The sequence below is a fragment of the Poecilia latipinna genome, unplaced genomic scaffold, assembly GCF_001443285.1.
Source record: "Poecilia latipinna isolate Pla-1442-1.1 unplaced genomic scaffold, P_latipinna-1.0 Scaffold13, whole genome shotgun sequence".
Taxonomy (NCBI): Eukaryota; Metazoa; Chordata; class Actinopteri; order Cyprinodontiformes; family Poeciliidae; genus Poecilia; species Poecilia latipinna.
In genome coordinates, this window is record NW_015112629.1 from 36970 (window position 1) to 51868 (window position 14899).

The window sequence follows — 14899 nt, forward strand, 5'->3', positions numbered from 1 at the left end:
AAACTTCTGAGTACAATTTGACCACTGCATGCATTTATTTAAACCTGCATGAGTGGAATCAGTAGTAGCTTATCATGTTTACACTTAAAGGAGCTCATATCTGCAATTGATCTCTTTACACATTTAAATCTCTACTTTTATGTATATAACAAGCTTATCCCAAAAGGGAAATAAGAAAACTGCACTATGGTAGTTTATTTCATGCAACATTTTAAAAGCGTTTTTGCATTTTATCATTTTACTCTAGAGTGTCGTGGAACGTTATCGACAACATAGTACAGAAAGCTGCAGCGCTTTGTTCTACAAAGTTTTATCTCAGAGAGGATGGAAAACAACTGCCTGACACTCTTCAGGAAACTGCTGAAAAAGTTCAACTGGAAATTTCAAGGAGCACAAATACTTTTGTGATGCCCCTGCAGAAGATTGGAAAAATAATACGAGCGTGTTTACATATCTGGTGTGAAAAGAAAACCACTTCATGCCAGATTGTTCAACTTAAACCCTTCGGAGGTTTTCAGGAATTCTTGCCAATATCCATAGCTACACTTCACACTTCCCTGCTGTCTGTTGTTCTCCTGCTACCAGAACGTCTTTAATCCATCTAGTGATGCAAATGAGTTCATTAGTGCAGATAATTAATGCAATAATTAGCAAACATGTCTGTATCAACATGTCACAAAACAGATGGACGCTGGTAGGTTGGATGCAATGTTAGCTCAAAGCAATAACGAACGGGGTGCTTGAAAATTGGGTTTTCTCCATTAATATGCAAATGCAGTCGCAGCGAGTTGCTGCTAAGTGTAATCGGACCATTTGTTTGGAGGGAAACTTGTGGCGTACAGTGAGACAAAACTTTTGTCTTTATTTGTTTACCTAAATGGGACTGCACCGTCTATTTATTCATACAGTACAACCTGAGTGTGTGACCGTCGCTGCTAACCACAGTTAGACAAGGTCACTGCGAATGGATCAGCGCCTCCACAGACAATTCACCTGCTGATTAGTCCTAATTCAGACTGACGAGGGAGGGCGACTGTGTATGTCTGCGCGTTTTCGAGAGAGAGTATTCGGGAGAGAAAGATGGAGAGGCAGAGTGCATGGTTTTGTCAGATGCAAGCATGTATGTGCATCTAAATGTTGTGTGTGTGTGTGCGTGTGCAACTGTGTGTGTGTGTGTGTGTGTGTGTGTGTGTGTGTGCGTGTGTGTGTGAATGCAATTACAGGTAAGACTGCCAAGGTCAGAGCACTCTTGCGCTGCATCTCAGATGAACTAAGGAGTCTCAGAGAATTGCCTCTGCCCACATGCCGAGACAACACTCGCATGAAAATTAAAGCAAGTGTCATTTCCCCATGGTGCCTGCTTTAAATTTGATTATCTTTACAGAGTGTGAACTTGCCAGTGTGTCAAACACCTTGATTCTAACTGCCTTATTGATTACATTTAATCAAGAAACCAATTGCAGTCAGATCTGATGTTTATTAAACAGCTTGTTCTAATTAAGCCCACAACACTATGCATTTACATTCTGGTTGTTTCCACTGAGATTTTCTGACAATATCAAAAACAGTATTATATCATTGCAGTGACAAATATTTTTTTTTTTACACAGTGTAACTCAACTCTGAGTCAAAAGATCTGTTTTTCTTGTTGTTGTTTTTTTTTTTATGAAACAAGGTAAAAATGTCTCCAGCTGAAGAATGCATAAAAGTCCAAATATGCTGCTGTAGAGAAACAAACCACTCGGTACAACGTATAAATTGGAGTATGCATTCAGCTGACGGTCGTTTCTCAGATTCAAAGGATCTTTTGAAAATGACCTTTAATCAGGAATTAAACATATTTTTCACTGAACTCACATTTCTGCACCGTTCTATTCTCATATTCTAAGACATTAAGTGGTAATTTTATTAGCGTTAAGAAGAAAATCACCGTAATTCACAAAAATGAAGGCTTTAAAACCTCAGACTGTGTGTAATTAATTAACATAATGCTTCATCTATAGAACGCCATCCACTTATCCATTTGATATACTCGCTTGTCCTTGCAGGGTTGCGAGAGAGCTGATCACTCATAGCCAAAGACCACTTAGAGAGACCAGTTTACCTGAGAGTTATGTTTTATGACTGTGAGAGGATTGCAACAGTTCAATGCATGCATCAGTCGTCTTTTTTTTTTTTCCTATTTTTACTGCAGTAGAGAAACAAACCGCTCCACACCAACAGACAATGATCCAGGATTATTTTGGTTTATTAAGACATCTCTTATCTTTTCTGTCAAGAAAACAAATTGTGATATCAGTTGTGACGTCTATAAACAAAAGAAAATTAAGCCAGAGTACATTTTACAAAAAATAAAAGAGTGGGATCAAATGAAAGGAGTCACAGTGACACAAAACTATTTATATTTGATGAATTTCTGTAAGGTAGAGTTTTGGCATCCTTGTTATTGTCAGACTGCTCTGCTATTAACATATGATTAAAGACAGTAAAAGTCTCTCTGTTGCTCTTGTAGTTTTGGTCACACCTTTGTGATGTGTTATGCAAAAACGGGGAAAGAAGAAGAAGAAAGTCTGCCCATATTTTTGCTCAACGTTGCCAGAGACAATATCTTTGGATCATGAAGGAACAAAGCCTTTTGTCTCATGCAAAATTAACAAAAAAATGACTTGTTGTATTCTGACTTTTTAAAAATTAGGGAAAAGATATTGCCTAAAGTAGAATTTATTCTTCCTCGAGGTGATGTTTTTGTTATCACTTAATACAAATAAATTATCTAACCTGCGTGTACAGCTTTGTTAATTATTTAAAATTTGAAAAGTAAACCTTATCATCATGCAACATTTTGATGCTCTGTGTTTTTAAAACAAAACTAAACAAAGAAAAATAAGATGTTAGAGATTTATCCTCATAAAGCAGTGGTAGCGCAGTCACCGTCCCATGACAGACACTAAGAATCTTCTTTTATATTTATGAAATGGAAAAAAGTGCGTGTTAAAGGTTAATAAACTTTAATTTATTTTATTTTGACAAAAAAAATAGTAAACACAAATTAGTGCTAAGCATATTCAGGTAGACTGCAGAGTGTAATCATTTTACAATTAAATATATTTTAATATCAGCCAGTGCTTGTTTATCTTAGAACGAACCTGTTAAAGGGATGAATCATTTCATTGCATTTTCCATCGGCTATGACTCATTTAAAACATCCTCATCATTTATTTAGCTAGCGATGGGATTTGGAACGTGGTTCCTGTTGCTCTGCTGTGGCAAACAGAAGACAAATGCACCTTGGAGGACAGCTGCGAATTCCTCACATCTTCTGGAATGTGTGTCGGAATAAAGCAATCAGAATGAATAAAAACTGTTTAAAGAGGGTGGATTGTGTACTGACTTGTACATTTTCAGTTACATAATCATGCAATGTGATTATGTAAATCCTGCATGTGGATTTTTCTCTTTTACTGATTATTAATAATTAAGAAAATACACAGTTTAGAGGAATCCTCAGTTTCCTCAGAGCCAGTGGAGCTCCTTTCCTCCAAATATGTGCATGCTGCAAATTAACTTTGGGCCTTAGCGTGCTGATGCAGTTCTCACAAAGAGAACCATAATTCAGGTATTAAGCAGTCTGCTTACTTTTTTTTTTTTTTTTAATGTTGCATCTCTGGTGTAACATGGCTGCAAGGATGGCCTTCAGATCCACACCGACACTTACCAAAACTGCTGTCGCTGCTGCTGCTAATTAAACCCTGCTTTAATTCTCACATCCATCTGCAAAGAATCCGCTTTCCCTAAGGAGGAGTTATCATCATCGCTGGCCACTGCTCCAGTTTACCACATGAGGCGAGACAAGGTCACAGTCAGACATTTGAACACAGATTCCCATTCAACAATCCTTTCCTAGAGAGCTGATTGAAAGATGTTTGTTAAATAATTAAGAGATATGTTTTTACAGAAATACTTGTCGGCACAGTGTGAAACGAATGACTAAATAGCCTGAAATGCTAGTCGAGGCAGCAGCACAAGTGCATTGCACTGACAGCTGCTATTCAGCTCTAAAAGAATAAGTCTGCGGATTAAGCTGATCGCTTTCCAATTGCAGCATTAAAGTCTGTTTTCTTGATAACATTCTAATCATGACTTAGGCAAACTTGTATGGCGATAAAGGCATTAGCAAGCACGGTTTAGTCAAAAACGCAGACGCTGGAGATTTTGGTTCCAGTACAAAGTGGGAGTCATCAGCTGCTCCGTGGCTGGAGGGCTGTTTAGCAGCAAAAGAGCTTCAGAGTGTGCATCATTGACTTACAAATAAATATCTGAGAACAGAGTGTGCTGTCAGACGCTTCCACATCAATCAAATTTAATACCTACATAAAGAAGTGCTTACATCAAAGAACACCCTGACACTTGCGAGCCGGCAGTCCGGGACGGACTCGGGATCATTTGCTATGGAGCTTAACAGGCAAACAGAGGGAAGCAGAGGAGAGGAGCGAGATGAAGAAGGCCGAGAGGAAAGAGATGGGAGTATTGTTAAAGCCTGAGGGGAATGCTGGAGGTGAGAGCAAGAAAAGAGATGAAATATGCAAGCAAGAGTTTCCAGTGATCGGGATGAGTTTGCAGTTGTTTGTAACTTTCGAAAAAAGCCAAAAGAGGAACTTGAAAGCAACACATTTTGAGTGCAGATCTTCATGTCTACTGATTTCAACGTACACAGATCTTTTCGTAAGGTTTTTTTTGTTTTGTTTTTTTTTTTTTTACTTAAAATTTCAGGCATCAGAAGTCATAAAAGCTTACCTCCGGCTTTCTGATACATGATGAGCGTAATCACCTGTCCTCTGTCTCAGCCATTCAGCTGTCCTACCTTTTGGAGGAACATTTTGTGCACCTTTTACAACCTGATCTGGTTCAGAGGGCTAAAAGTTCCCCTTACTGACACCTTCTATTGCTGAGTTGAAACCAAATAAAGCTGCTGTCATTAAGGTACAATCCCTGGAAGGACTACATAAAAATTACAATCTAAACATCCTGTACTGAAATCTCAGAGGCCTTACTTCTAATTGGCAAATCAATCAAGCAAACAGCTACCAATACGTTGTTCAAAAAGAAACCAACACAAAAGGCAGAGTTGAAGTTTCTAGATTGATTGTACATTATCTGGAAGTGTCATGGTAAAGGAACAAAACTATTCAGGAAATGTTTGATACAACAAATCACAACTTATATTTGATCGCAACAGTTTTTGACGCTCAAGAAATTACAAAAAAAAAGAGAATGCACGTGGTGTAAAATTATTTTGGACGCCGAGATTAGGTTGCATCAAATTGTCTCAAAGCGGTGGGGCTGACACACATCCATACTGCCTGGTCGTCAGAGAATCTGAAGCTGGATTAGACAAGCTGGTCTCGTGCTAAAGCTACAGCCTTTATGATGCTCACCAGCTGGCATTGCCACAAAACAGTTACTGCCACGCGCCTAGCACCTCAACTGCTGTTGCATCCAGCTGCTGATTTGGATGCAATCAAAAATAATCTAAGCATGCAACTCCAACAAATAATCCATTTTTTTTTTCTCCACAACAAAAAGTACTACGCCACGATCAGTCACCTTGGAGAAAAGATGTTGATGCACACTGAGCTCTTGTGTTGCAAGCTTCCCAGTTGGAGAAAAGCGCACATACTTCCTTGTTGCATCCAAGGCAATGTTTGCTGGTTGCCGTCGCACTAAAAAAGTTTGTGTTTTTAAAGAATACACACTGTCAGAATGTCAAACAATGGCTCTGGTAGATACATACATGCAGAATGAGAGTAATTAGGAGGAGAAGCTCAACAAGTAGATGGTGTGAAATAAGCTGAATGGCAGATGCTTTGAGCATCCTAAAAACACAGTTCAGGCTTGTTGTGATTGATTGACAGTGATCAAAGGACCAAAAAAAAAAAAAAAAAAAAAATGAACGGCAGGTTGTATGAAGAAAACATCCCAGTCCAGTCCAGCACCCAATGGCAGAAGCATCGTGGTAGGATAGTCAGAAAGCAGAAAAAAAAAACTCCTTTTCCCATATAGCATCATTAATACCCTCACATTGAAATTAGGGTTTTAGAGAGCGTATCCTTTCAAAAATTTAATGTAAGTACGTTTTTTTTTATAGTTTTTGACATCTAATAAAGCACATGCTTATAATAAAGGTAACACCTCATACTTAAAAAAAACAAAAAACAAAAAAAAAACGATAACAACATACAGTATTTAGAGCTCAGCTTTCAGCAAATTATGCCCGCTTTGGCTCTACTGTGTCTACCAGTGAGAAAGTAGAGAGGTTGCTTCCACTGTGCTAAAAAGAAAGGCATTTTTTTTTTTTTAAAGAGCCAAGCTGTGGGGGTCGGGTCAGGAGATTGGCAGTCGTTGGCTGGCAGTCGCAAGATGGAGAGAAGCAGGGTGTGGGCTATTAGAAAAAAGGCTAAATGCTGCAGTTATTTAACAGCAGACCTTCACAGCGGTCTGCATGCTGGTCCCCTCGAGCAGAGGCTGACTTTAGTGATCCAGTACGGCGAGCAACGGCGGATGGTTGCCACCTCTTTTTCCAGGTCAGCTGAGACCACACTCGCACGCTCCCATCATGATGCCCTCAAAATCTGTTTGAACCTCTGACTGAGAGCCTTCAGAAATGTGGTGGGATTATTTCAACAAGGCCTAGCCTGCAGGGACAGAGTCTCCAGGTAATTTGTTTTCAATAAGCCATGACTATCCTGGCCCCTGGTGACAGGTGATTCATCCCTCTGAACTCATCACTCTCACAGCCTGAGCAGCTGCTGAAAACGCTTGCACGGCTCCACGGATTCCAGCTGGATGAGCCAGACGTGTATCCCTGGGAATCAGTAGTGGGTGATTTTCCTCAATTTATGTCCGCTGCAGCTACAGGGGGGTGGTCTATCAAACACATCAGCTATTGAGCTATTTCATACTGGTTTTAGTGCCTACGTTGGTTCTTATCAGCGTCATAGCTGCATATCCAATAATGAAGTCAGGCTGAAGTCAGAACATGGATCTGGGCAAAAACAATTCATCCATGTTCTGGTTGTAAATCAGAAAGCCAGAGGGATGTTCTAATTTCTGTGTATAATACTAGCATGATAAGCTAATAATGTTGAAGTCTATTTTCTTTGCAATTTTAACATATTAATGTAATATCTTATTTCAATTTAAGTACTCATCAAATATGGAGACAGCTATTTAATCATATTCTACCAGTTTGATAATAGGTAGTTTTATCAATACGTTCTGTCACAACTGGGCATTTGAGGACTTTCAGAATCTAAACATGGTCCAAAATGAAAATGAGTTCGACACACCTGTTCTAAGTGAAACAGGAGTTTTTCACTCTTATTGTTATGCTCTTGACAAAAACTTCTGTTTTTTTTAATGTTTTCAAATTTGTGTCAACATGGCAGTACTTGAAAATCTTAGTATTTACAGATGTGGTACATGTCTTAAAGGGGCAGCAGTGTGTATTTTACAGGCATACCGTGCCAGCACAGTCAAGTAACTGTTCTCTTCAGTTGAATGCTGTAAATATCAAGAATAACTAAAAACAGATTTAACTTCACAATTTAACTCCTTGAAATTGGGTCTCTGTCCCTTTAAGAAGCTCCAGCTCTTTCTGACGCTCTGCCTTCAGAACGTTATCACAACCGTGTTTCTTCATTAACCCTAATTTAACATTTAAAGAGTCCCTCAAACATGCATAAAAGAGTCAAAGCAACAGTCCAGGAATGTTTTGGACGGCGGAATATCATCATGACACAAAGCTCAGAAAACTCGACTTCACATCATCCCTCTCCTTCAAAAAGTCTGAGAATCACTGCTCGAAAGTGATTAAACAAAAGTACAATGATTGTCTCATTTTTTTTTTCTATTAACAGATTTATATGTGCACAGAACACGGTTTTCATCCTACAAGTTTGTGATCTCCACTGTGTAACTCTACTTTCATTTTTTGTTCTGCTTCTAACCAGGACAGCCTCCACACTCTGCCAACTTCGCTCCAACAGCCTCCCCTACAGCTGAAGGTTCCCGCTCATCGACCTGTTTCTTCAATCCTCCAGCGCCCTGATGTCCCGCTTTCTTGCCTCATCTCGCTTGACTTTGCTTTCCTTCTGTCCTGTCTTACATCTACTAAGCCTCCTCATTTCATCATTTACTGGCTTGTTGCGTCGGCCTTCACACCTTTATGTCTCACTAAAAGTAACTTCAGGCGTATCTGGCGAGAATAAAATGAATGACAGCAGATTATTACATACTATATTTAACAAGTATTTTAATGCTGAAGCACATTTTTTCTGCTGCACTTGTTCTGCTGTAGTTGTGTTATGTTGTATAACTAAAAATGGCTTTAATTTTCTTTGCTTTCCTTTCCGTTTCAGGGAATGTGAAAATATTTTATTTTAAAGCAACATGTGGACATACGAGCACTTCACAACGCGACACTCTGTGTAAACCTCGACTGACATAAAGACGAGGGCAAATGATAAAAAAAAAAGTTTTATCAGTCTATTGCCCTTTAAAATGAGTTTCTGTTCTGTGATTTCTCCTCCAAAGTGTGCAACCTTCACCTGTTCATGACATCACAAAAAATCTCATTTGACGACTCAGCCACCCTGATAGCTCCCCCACCATCGGGATCTAGACAGGAGGTTCTTTTCCAAATCCATTTCATGTTAATCTTAAGTTAAATGTTTTGCCAGGAAAGTCAGAGCAATCACAAAAAGATAAGTGAACTGTTGAGCTTTTTATTCTGTCTGTTAATGGACTTCTGCCTATTGAAAATGATCAATTATCTGGGCAAAGACAATAAAACACCGCGAGCAAGCTTGTTTTATTTACTAATCTAGCACTTATGCTGTTAATCATACGGAAAATTGAACTGTTTATGTAAACAAAACCTTAGAAATAAAAAATAAATAAATAAATTGAAGGTGGTGCTGAGATTTTTCTCAGCTATGCAACAGTGATGAGACTTAATGAAAATGTTTGCATCCTAGAGCATCTGTCCCCTCTACAATGATTCTCTCTGAGTGTGTAGGTGTGTATGCGTGTGTGTGTGTGTTTGTGTCCTGCACAACTTGTTTTCCTCAGATGGTTGATTTCGGTGAGCCCATGTGTATTTCTATATACTACACTGATCTCGGCAGCCCAGCTGGACACACGATCCACAAGCTGGAAGACGCATGAACGTCCCACAAACCGTCTCCCAGCGTAGTCGGCCCCGACAGCGAGCGTGTTCATCAGAAAATCTGTTCAGGTCCACATTTACATAAGCATTCAAATTGAACATCGACGGCGACGTATTTACAGATATTAATACCAACTGAACGGTTTTGCGCTTTGTCATAATATAGCCGCAAATGTATTTGCTGGTATGTTATATAGCAGATCAACACAAAGCATAAATGTGAAGTGAAGGGAAAGTGACATATGGTTTTTAAAATGCATTAGATAAAAAAAAATCGTTAAAGGTGAAAAGGAGGTTATGAGAAAAAATCAATACTTTTCAGAACCCCTCCCCCCCCTTCACTGCTACTACAGCTGCACTGATATATTTGCCCATTTTTCTTCGCCGAATAGCTCAACCTCAGTCATATTAGTCACTTTTTCCACGGTATATCAGATTTTGCTCTGAACTTGGCCATTTTAAAACATATCCTGTGATTTAAACCATTCTGGTTGTGTGTTGTGGGGCTGTTATTCACCTGAGGTGAACTTCTGCCTCGAGACCTTTGCAGCCTTTAACCTTTCTTTCAGAGTCGACCGGCATTTAGCTCCATCTTTCCTTCCATCACCTCTAACCAGAGCTCCTGATGAACAAAGAAGTCTGTACAGCATGTTGGTGCTGCTGCCACCATGTCATAGTGTGATCAGTGCAGTGTACAGTTTTAGTTATTATTTTGCTTTCACTTCTCATCAGATCGCGTCTCCATTCCTTGGTTCGATACGCAACAGTGTGAGATGAATTATACTAAATATGATTCCCATTATTTCAATACTATTGGAATATTGCCCCTGTGCACAATTGATACCGTTTTACACCAGATGGTAATAAATTCAGTAAAAAAAAAAAAAAAAAATGAAACGAGCAATAACTGAATTGTTTGTAAAATGTAAATCTAAAATTAAAAAAAAATAAAAATAAAAATAATTTGCTGAGTGGTCCAAACATACACTATAGTGATTCCACAAGCAGGAAATAATATGACGCTCCATTTTGAAGGCTTTGTAACCTTTGGTTATTATTTAAGGATTATCTGGGTGAGCGTGAGCCAATGGTTTCATGTAGGCTGATCAAAAAATGTTCCTACCTCCACGACAGGTGCCTCTTATTCCATTTGTTCTGTGTGTTCAAGCTTCGTTTCCTGCGCCCCGCCGTCACGTTGGGATCAGAGACATCTGGCAGAGAGCATCTGGGTGTTTTCATTAGACCTAGTGTGGCTTGGTCTGAAGGACAGTGAAGGTGAGAGGAAGTAGTTAAAAACTAAAATGGCTTTCCATGATTAAAACTTTATAATATCTGCTTATAGTGCCTTTCAAGAGTGTCCATGCCTCTAAAGTCTTAATCACAATTTGTCATGATGCAAACAACAACCTGAATGTAGTTTTTTTTAGGGATTTTATGTGGTAAAAGTGGAAGGTAAGTCATTATACATAGTTTCCATTTTATTTTCAAATGAAAATTGGAAATGTTAGGAATGCACTTTTATTTAGCTCTGATAGCTTAGGTGCTGCAGAAGATCTACAGCTAAGGTCGAAGACAGCTATGAGTCATGCACTCCACAGATCTAGCCTTTATAAGAGGGAGGCAAGAAAGCCACTGTCGGAAGGAGAAAAAAAAATGTTTTCAGTTTGCCACAAGCCACACAGCAAACATGTTAAAGAAGGGAGTGTGGTTAGATGAGACCAAATTTGAACTCATCAGTGTGGAAAGAACTATGTGACAGGGAAACACGGTGGTGGCTCCATCAGGCTGCAGGGAATCTTTTCTTTGACAGAGACAGGGAAGCATGGGTGGAGCTAAGTAAAGGGCGATACTGGGAGCAAAGTTACATGATTACAAAAGACTTGAGAGTAACAAATTGAAAATATTGAGGAGTACAGGCCAAATCACACCCATCTACTAGAATGGCCCAGTCAAAGTTCAAACCTAAACCTAAATGTACATCTGGAGGTTAAGAGTCCTTGTCAAATGGCGTTTTAACTAAAAATCTGGATCTTTTTTTTTTTTTTTTCCAAATTCCAAACTTTTTTTTGTTCAAAATCTGTCACATGCTGTAAAGCACTTTGAAATGTCTTGCTGCTGAAATGTGCTATACAAATAAAATTTGATTTTGATTTGATCTGTAGCCAGATTAATAAAAGACTGGATGTCCCCCCCCCCCATCCAGTCTGACCGATCAAAACTTCCTACAAAAACTTGCATCTGTAATAGAAGCAAAGGATGGCTGTGGACGTCAAGATTTTTCATTTGTAAAACATTTTGAGAACCATGTATCATTTTCCTTCTACGTCATCTATTAAATAAAATTCCAGTAAAATACAAACATATACATATTCAACAGATATAAGTACTTTTATAAAGGCACTGAAAGAGACTTAATGCTTTTAGTGTCTTTGGAGAGGAATACATCTGATCTGCAAAGATGGCCTCAACGTTTTCTGCATTTATAATTGGCTGCACCAGCAACCCTGGGAATTCAGGTGTTCCTATGCAAACATATGTGCATCAACACAATGTATTTTAAATCCATTTAAATGATAAAATACATAAGCTCTTGAAGATATCTGCTTACAAGTGCAACAAAACTCTTTAGGGTGTCTGCCATCTAGAACATTATTTTTGTTTCTCCCCCTCAAACCTCTACAACTCAAAATTACTCGCATCTACTCTCCATTGCTGTATATGTGGGAGATAAATAATGGCACTGTTTGCAGAGGAGGGTTGTGGTGCCTATGAGTGAGTAAGACTGCCAATGCGAATTGCAGGAAATTATGAGAATACTGCATGGAGAGAATAGGAGAACGCACGCTAATCAATATACTGTTCTGTTCCCCACGTATAAGCATCATCAATCACGTACAGTACGCACGTGGAGGTATTGTCATTCTTCTCTCCCCCTCTCTTTGTGACAGCAAGTGTGATTCATGTTTACAAGCTCTCCTGTGGTGGGTAGACAGCTGTGCAATGCAATACTACCCAGTAAATAGAACCCAAATAAATATTACCTTTCGGTGTTTTGTCTAAGATATATTGATTCAGTTCCTTGTAAAGCTACTCTCTGTGTTTTTGTTGCTAGGACTGCATTATAGTCAAGCACTTGTACTTCCTTTCACTGTTACTTAGCTTGACATCCTCTGCAGTCTCAAAGTAAAACAGATTGTGCGGGATGCATCTGAACGCCCACAAATGCACCTAATACTCCAGTTTCCTTCAGTCCTCCAAACTTCTGCATGGCTTTGATGGCCTTGGTCAACGCCTCTTTGGTCTGCAGCTGGCCAGTCACCGGGTCGGGGGGCGGGAGGTAGCCAAACCTACTCAGCCAGTCCTGGAAGAGAAATAGCAGCAGACACACTTCAACACACAAATAGCTGTTTTTATGTTCACAGTGATTTTTGTGTCTGAATATAGTCGCAATTGTATTTTTTTTTCAACCTTAACATTATGACGCCCTAATAGAGAAGCGTATATTCGAAGGAAACCAAGAGCTCTCAATGTGCTGACTCCAGCTTCAGCTGACTCCTTGTGAAGCTCTTCCAAATTCTTCAATAGATTTAGCTTGACAATCCTCTCACAACCACACCACATTAACACATTCATTTATGCAAAAGAAGGCACAACCAAGTATTAAATACATATAGCACACATACTTTATTGATTGTATGTGATATTATAGTTTACAGAGACACTACATTTTAGATTTTTTTATGATCTGTAAGCTGTAATAATAAACATTTCAAGAAATAACAGTTTAAAATAGCTCACAGTATGTGCAACAAATATATACAATATGATTTTCTTTTTGTAAACTTTTTCCACAAAATTCTAACTTTTGGAGCTGTACTTGTAGAACAGGAGATATTTAAAATCTTTACTGTAGTTTGTTCATGACTACAAAGTGTGTAGATAAGGTTCAACCTGCTAAGAGACATTTAACCAAACATTAGTTGAACTAAGGGAAATTCAGCAGTTCTATTGTCCAAATAAACCATGTTTACACACACACACACAAAAAAAGAATAACAAACTAAATTGATTGACCCTGTGCAAATTAATTTGGATTCAGCTTTTCTAAAAAAAACTCCTTTTGTCAGGCAACACTGAATACAATTTCCAGTAGCTGCAATTTTAAGTGTTTTTTTTTAATATTATTATTGTCAAATCTACAAATTCTCTCAGTCTGTGTCTTTTTTTCAAATCTCTCAAACTTAACCATCAATTGGCTAATGTGCAGCATGACAAGCATGTTTTTACTCTTCAGTTACAAAACTCAGAGTAGCAAATGTTTTCACCTGAAATCACAAAAATTACAATGAGCAGGAGGAAGAACAAGATATCCTGCTCTTCAGAGACGGAAAAAAATCACCTATTTAAGACAAAAGCAATTGCTGCTGTCCAACACGAGCAGAAACATAAATTGATATTTTTGTTTCTGCATCAGTAAATATGGTGAAATTATACTTTAAAATAAGGTAAACCGGGTTTTTACGAGTTACTTGGAAATCAAAAAATGCCTCAGAGCCAAGTGATCCACAGAAAAGCCGTACCGGGCGCACGGTTCAAAACGTGGGCAAAAAGTAGCGGCTTATATACGGTGTATAATACGGTTACTAGATAAATACAACAAGTTTTACTCTGGCCAGTAAAACCAAAGCAAAAGTCAATATAAACACAGTGCTCTTAAAATCTGTGTTTATGCCAGGCGATTATAATATGAAAGCTGGAGACATGAGTGAAGATAAGTATAGTTATCTGAGTGAAGATAACTATAGTTATCTTCACATGAGTGAAGATAACTATAGTTTTATAGAGTTTGATACATACAACTAATTCAATTTCAGGTGTAACTATGAACACAACCCTCTTCAACACTGGAAAGTGATCCTTCTTTCAGAAAGTGAATAATAAGTCAGCAAAACAAACAAAAAAAAAGTACACCTCAGCCATACATCAAACATACTGATATTGATTCTTGTAACATTTTTAGTAGACTTTCCAGAGTCTTCCATGGAGCCCAGGGGTAAGTATATGAGCAGGCCTCATAAAGCTTCAACATGTTGCCTAAGCACACAAGCCATAAACCTTAAAATATATATGTCTTTCATATTGCAAATGTTCTAATAACAGGGGAGAATCTAGAGTCTATTGTGCATTAAGCCACATTGCAGCAGTTAGCCGAATGCATTAATGTCTGAATTTAAAGATCAGTGGGGGACTGTGAAATAGTACTGATGCTAATGCTGCCACAAAAGCAATGAATTCTGGGAAATTAAGTGACACTACAGGCCATGTTTGATTAGCATCCCTAAGTAAAAAAAAAAAATAAAAAAAAAAAAAGAAGAGGAGGGAAAGTGCATTGTAATTTCGATTATGTAAAACTCTTATTGACATTTTATGTATTTTTAAGCTGGCACAAATACAGGGAAGAGAGCAACTTCAACATGTCACAATCTTACCAATTTCGTCTGTTGTTTTTTTTTTTCCACACATTTTTCTGCAGGTGTGGAAGCAGATTTCTAGAGTTATTATCGCTTAAATATCTCTAAATATTTTACCCCAACCTTTCTCCCTTTCTTCTCTCCTTTCATTCGTCTGTCGCATTTGAAGTAAACGCAAAGCAATTTCTAACAAAGTTAAACA

General features: G+C 38.3%; 1 protein-coding gene across 1 annotated transcript in view; it reads right to left on the reverse strand.

Annotated features, from left to right (window-relative positions):
* The window catches only part of LOC106946599 (matrix metalloproteinase-17-like), a 134925-nt gene that overhangs the window by 36780 nt on the left and 83246 nt on the right, over positions 1 to 14899 (reverse strand). Inside the window, exons 2-3 of the mRNA XM_015031036.1 lie at positions 12455 to 12587; positions 10350 to 10485 (exon numbers count right to left, since the gene is read on the reverse strand). Of these exons, the coding sequence (XP_014886522.1) occupies positions 10350 to 10485; positions 12455 to 12587 (269 nt within the window). The remainder of the gene's footprint in view (positions 1 to 10349; positions 10486 to 12454; positions 12588 to 14899) is intronic.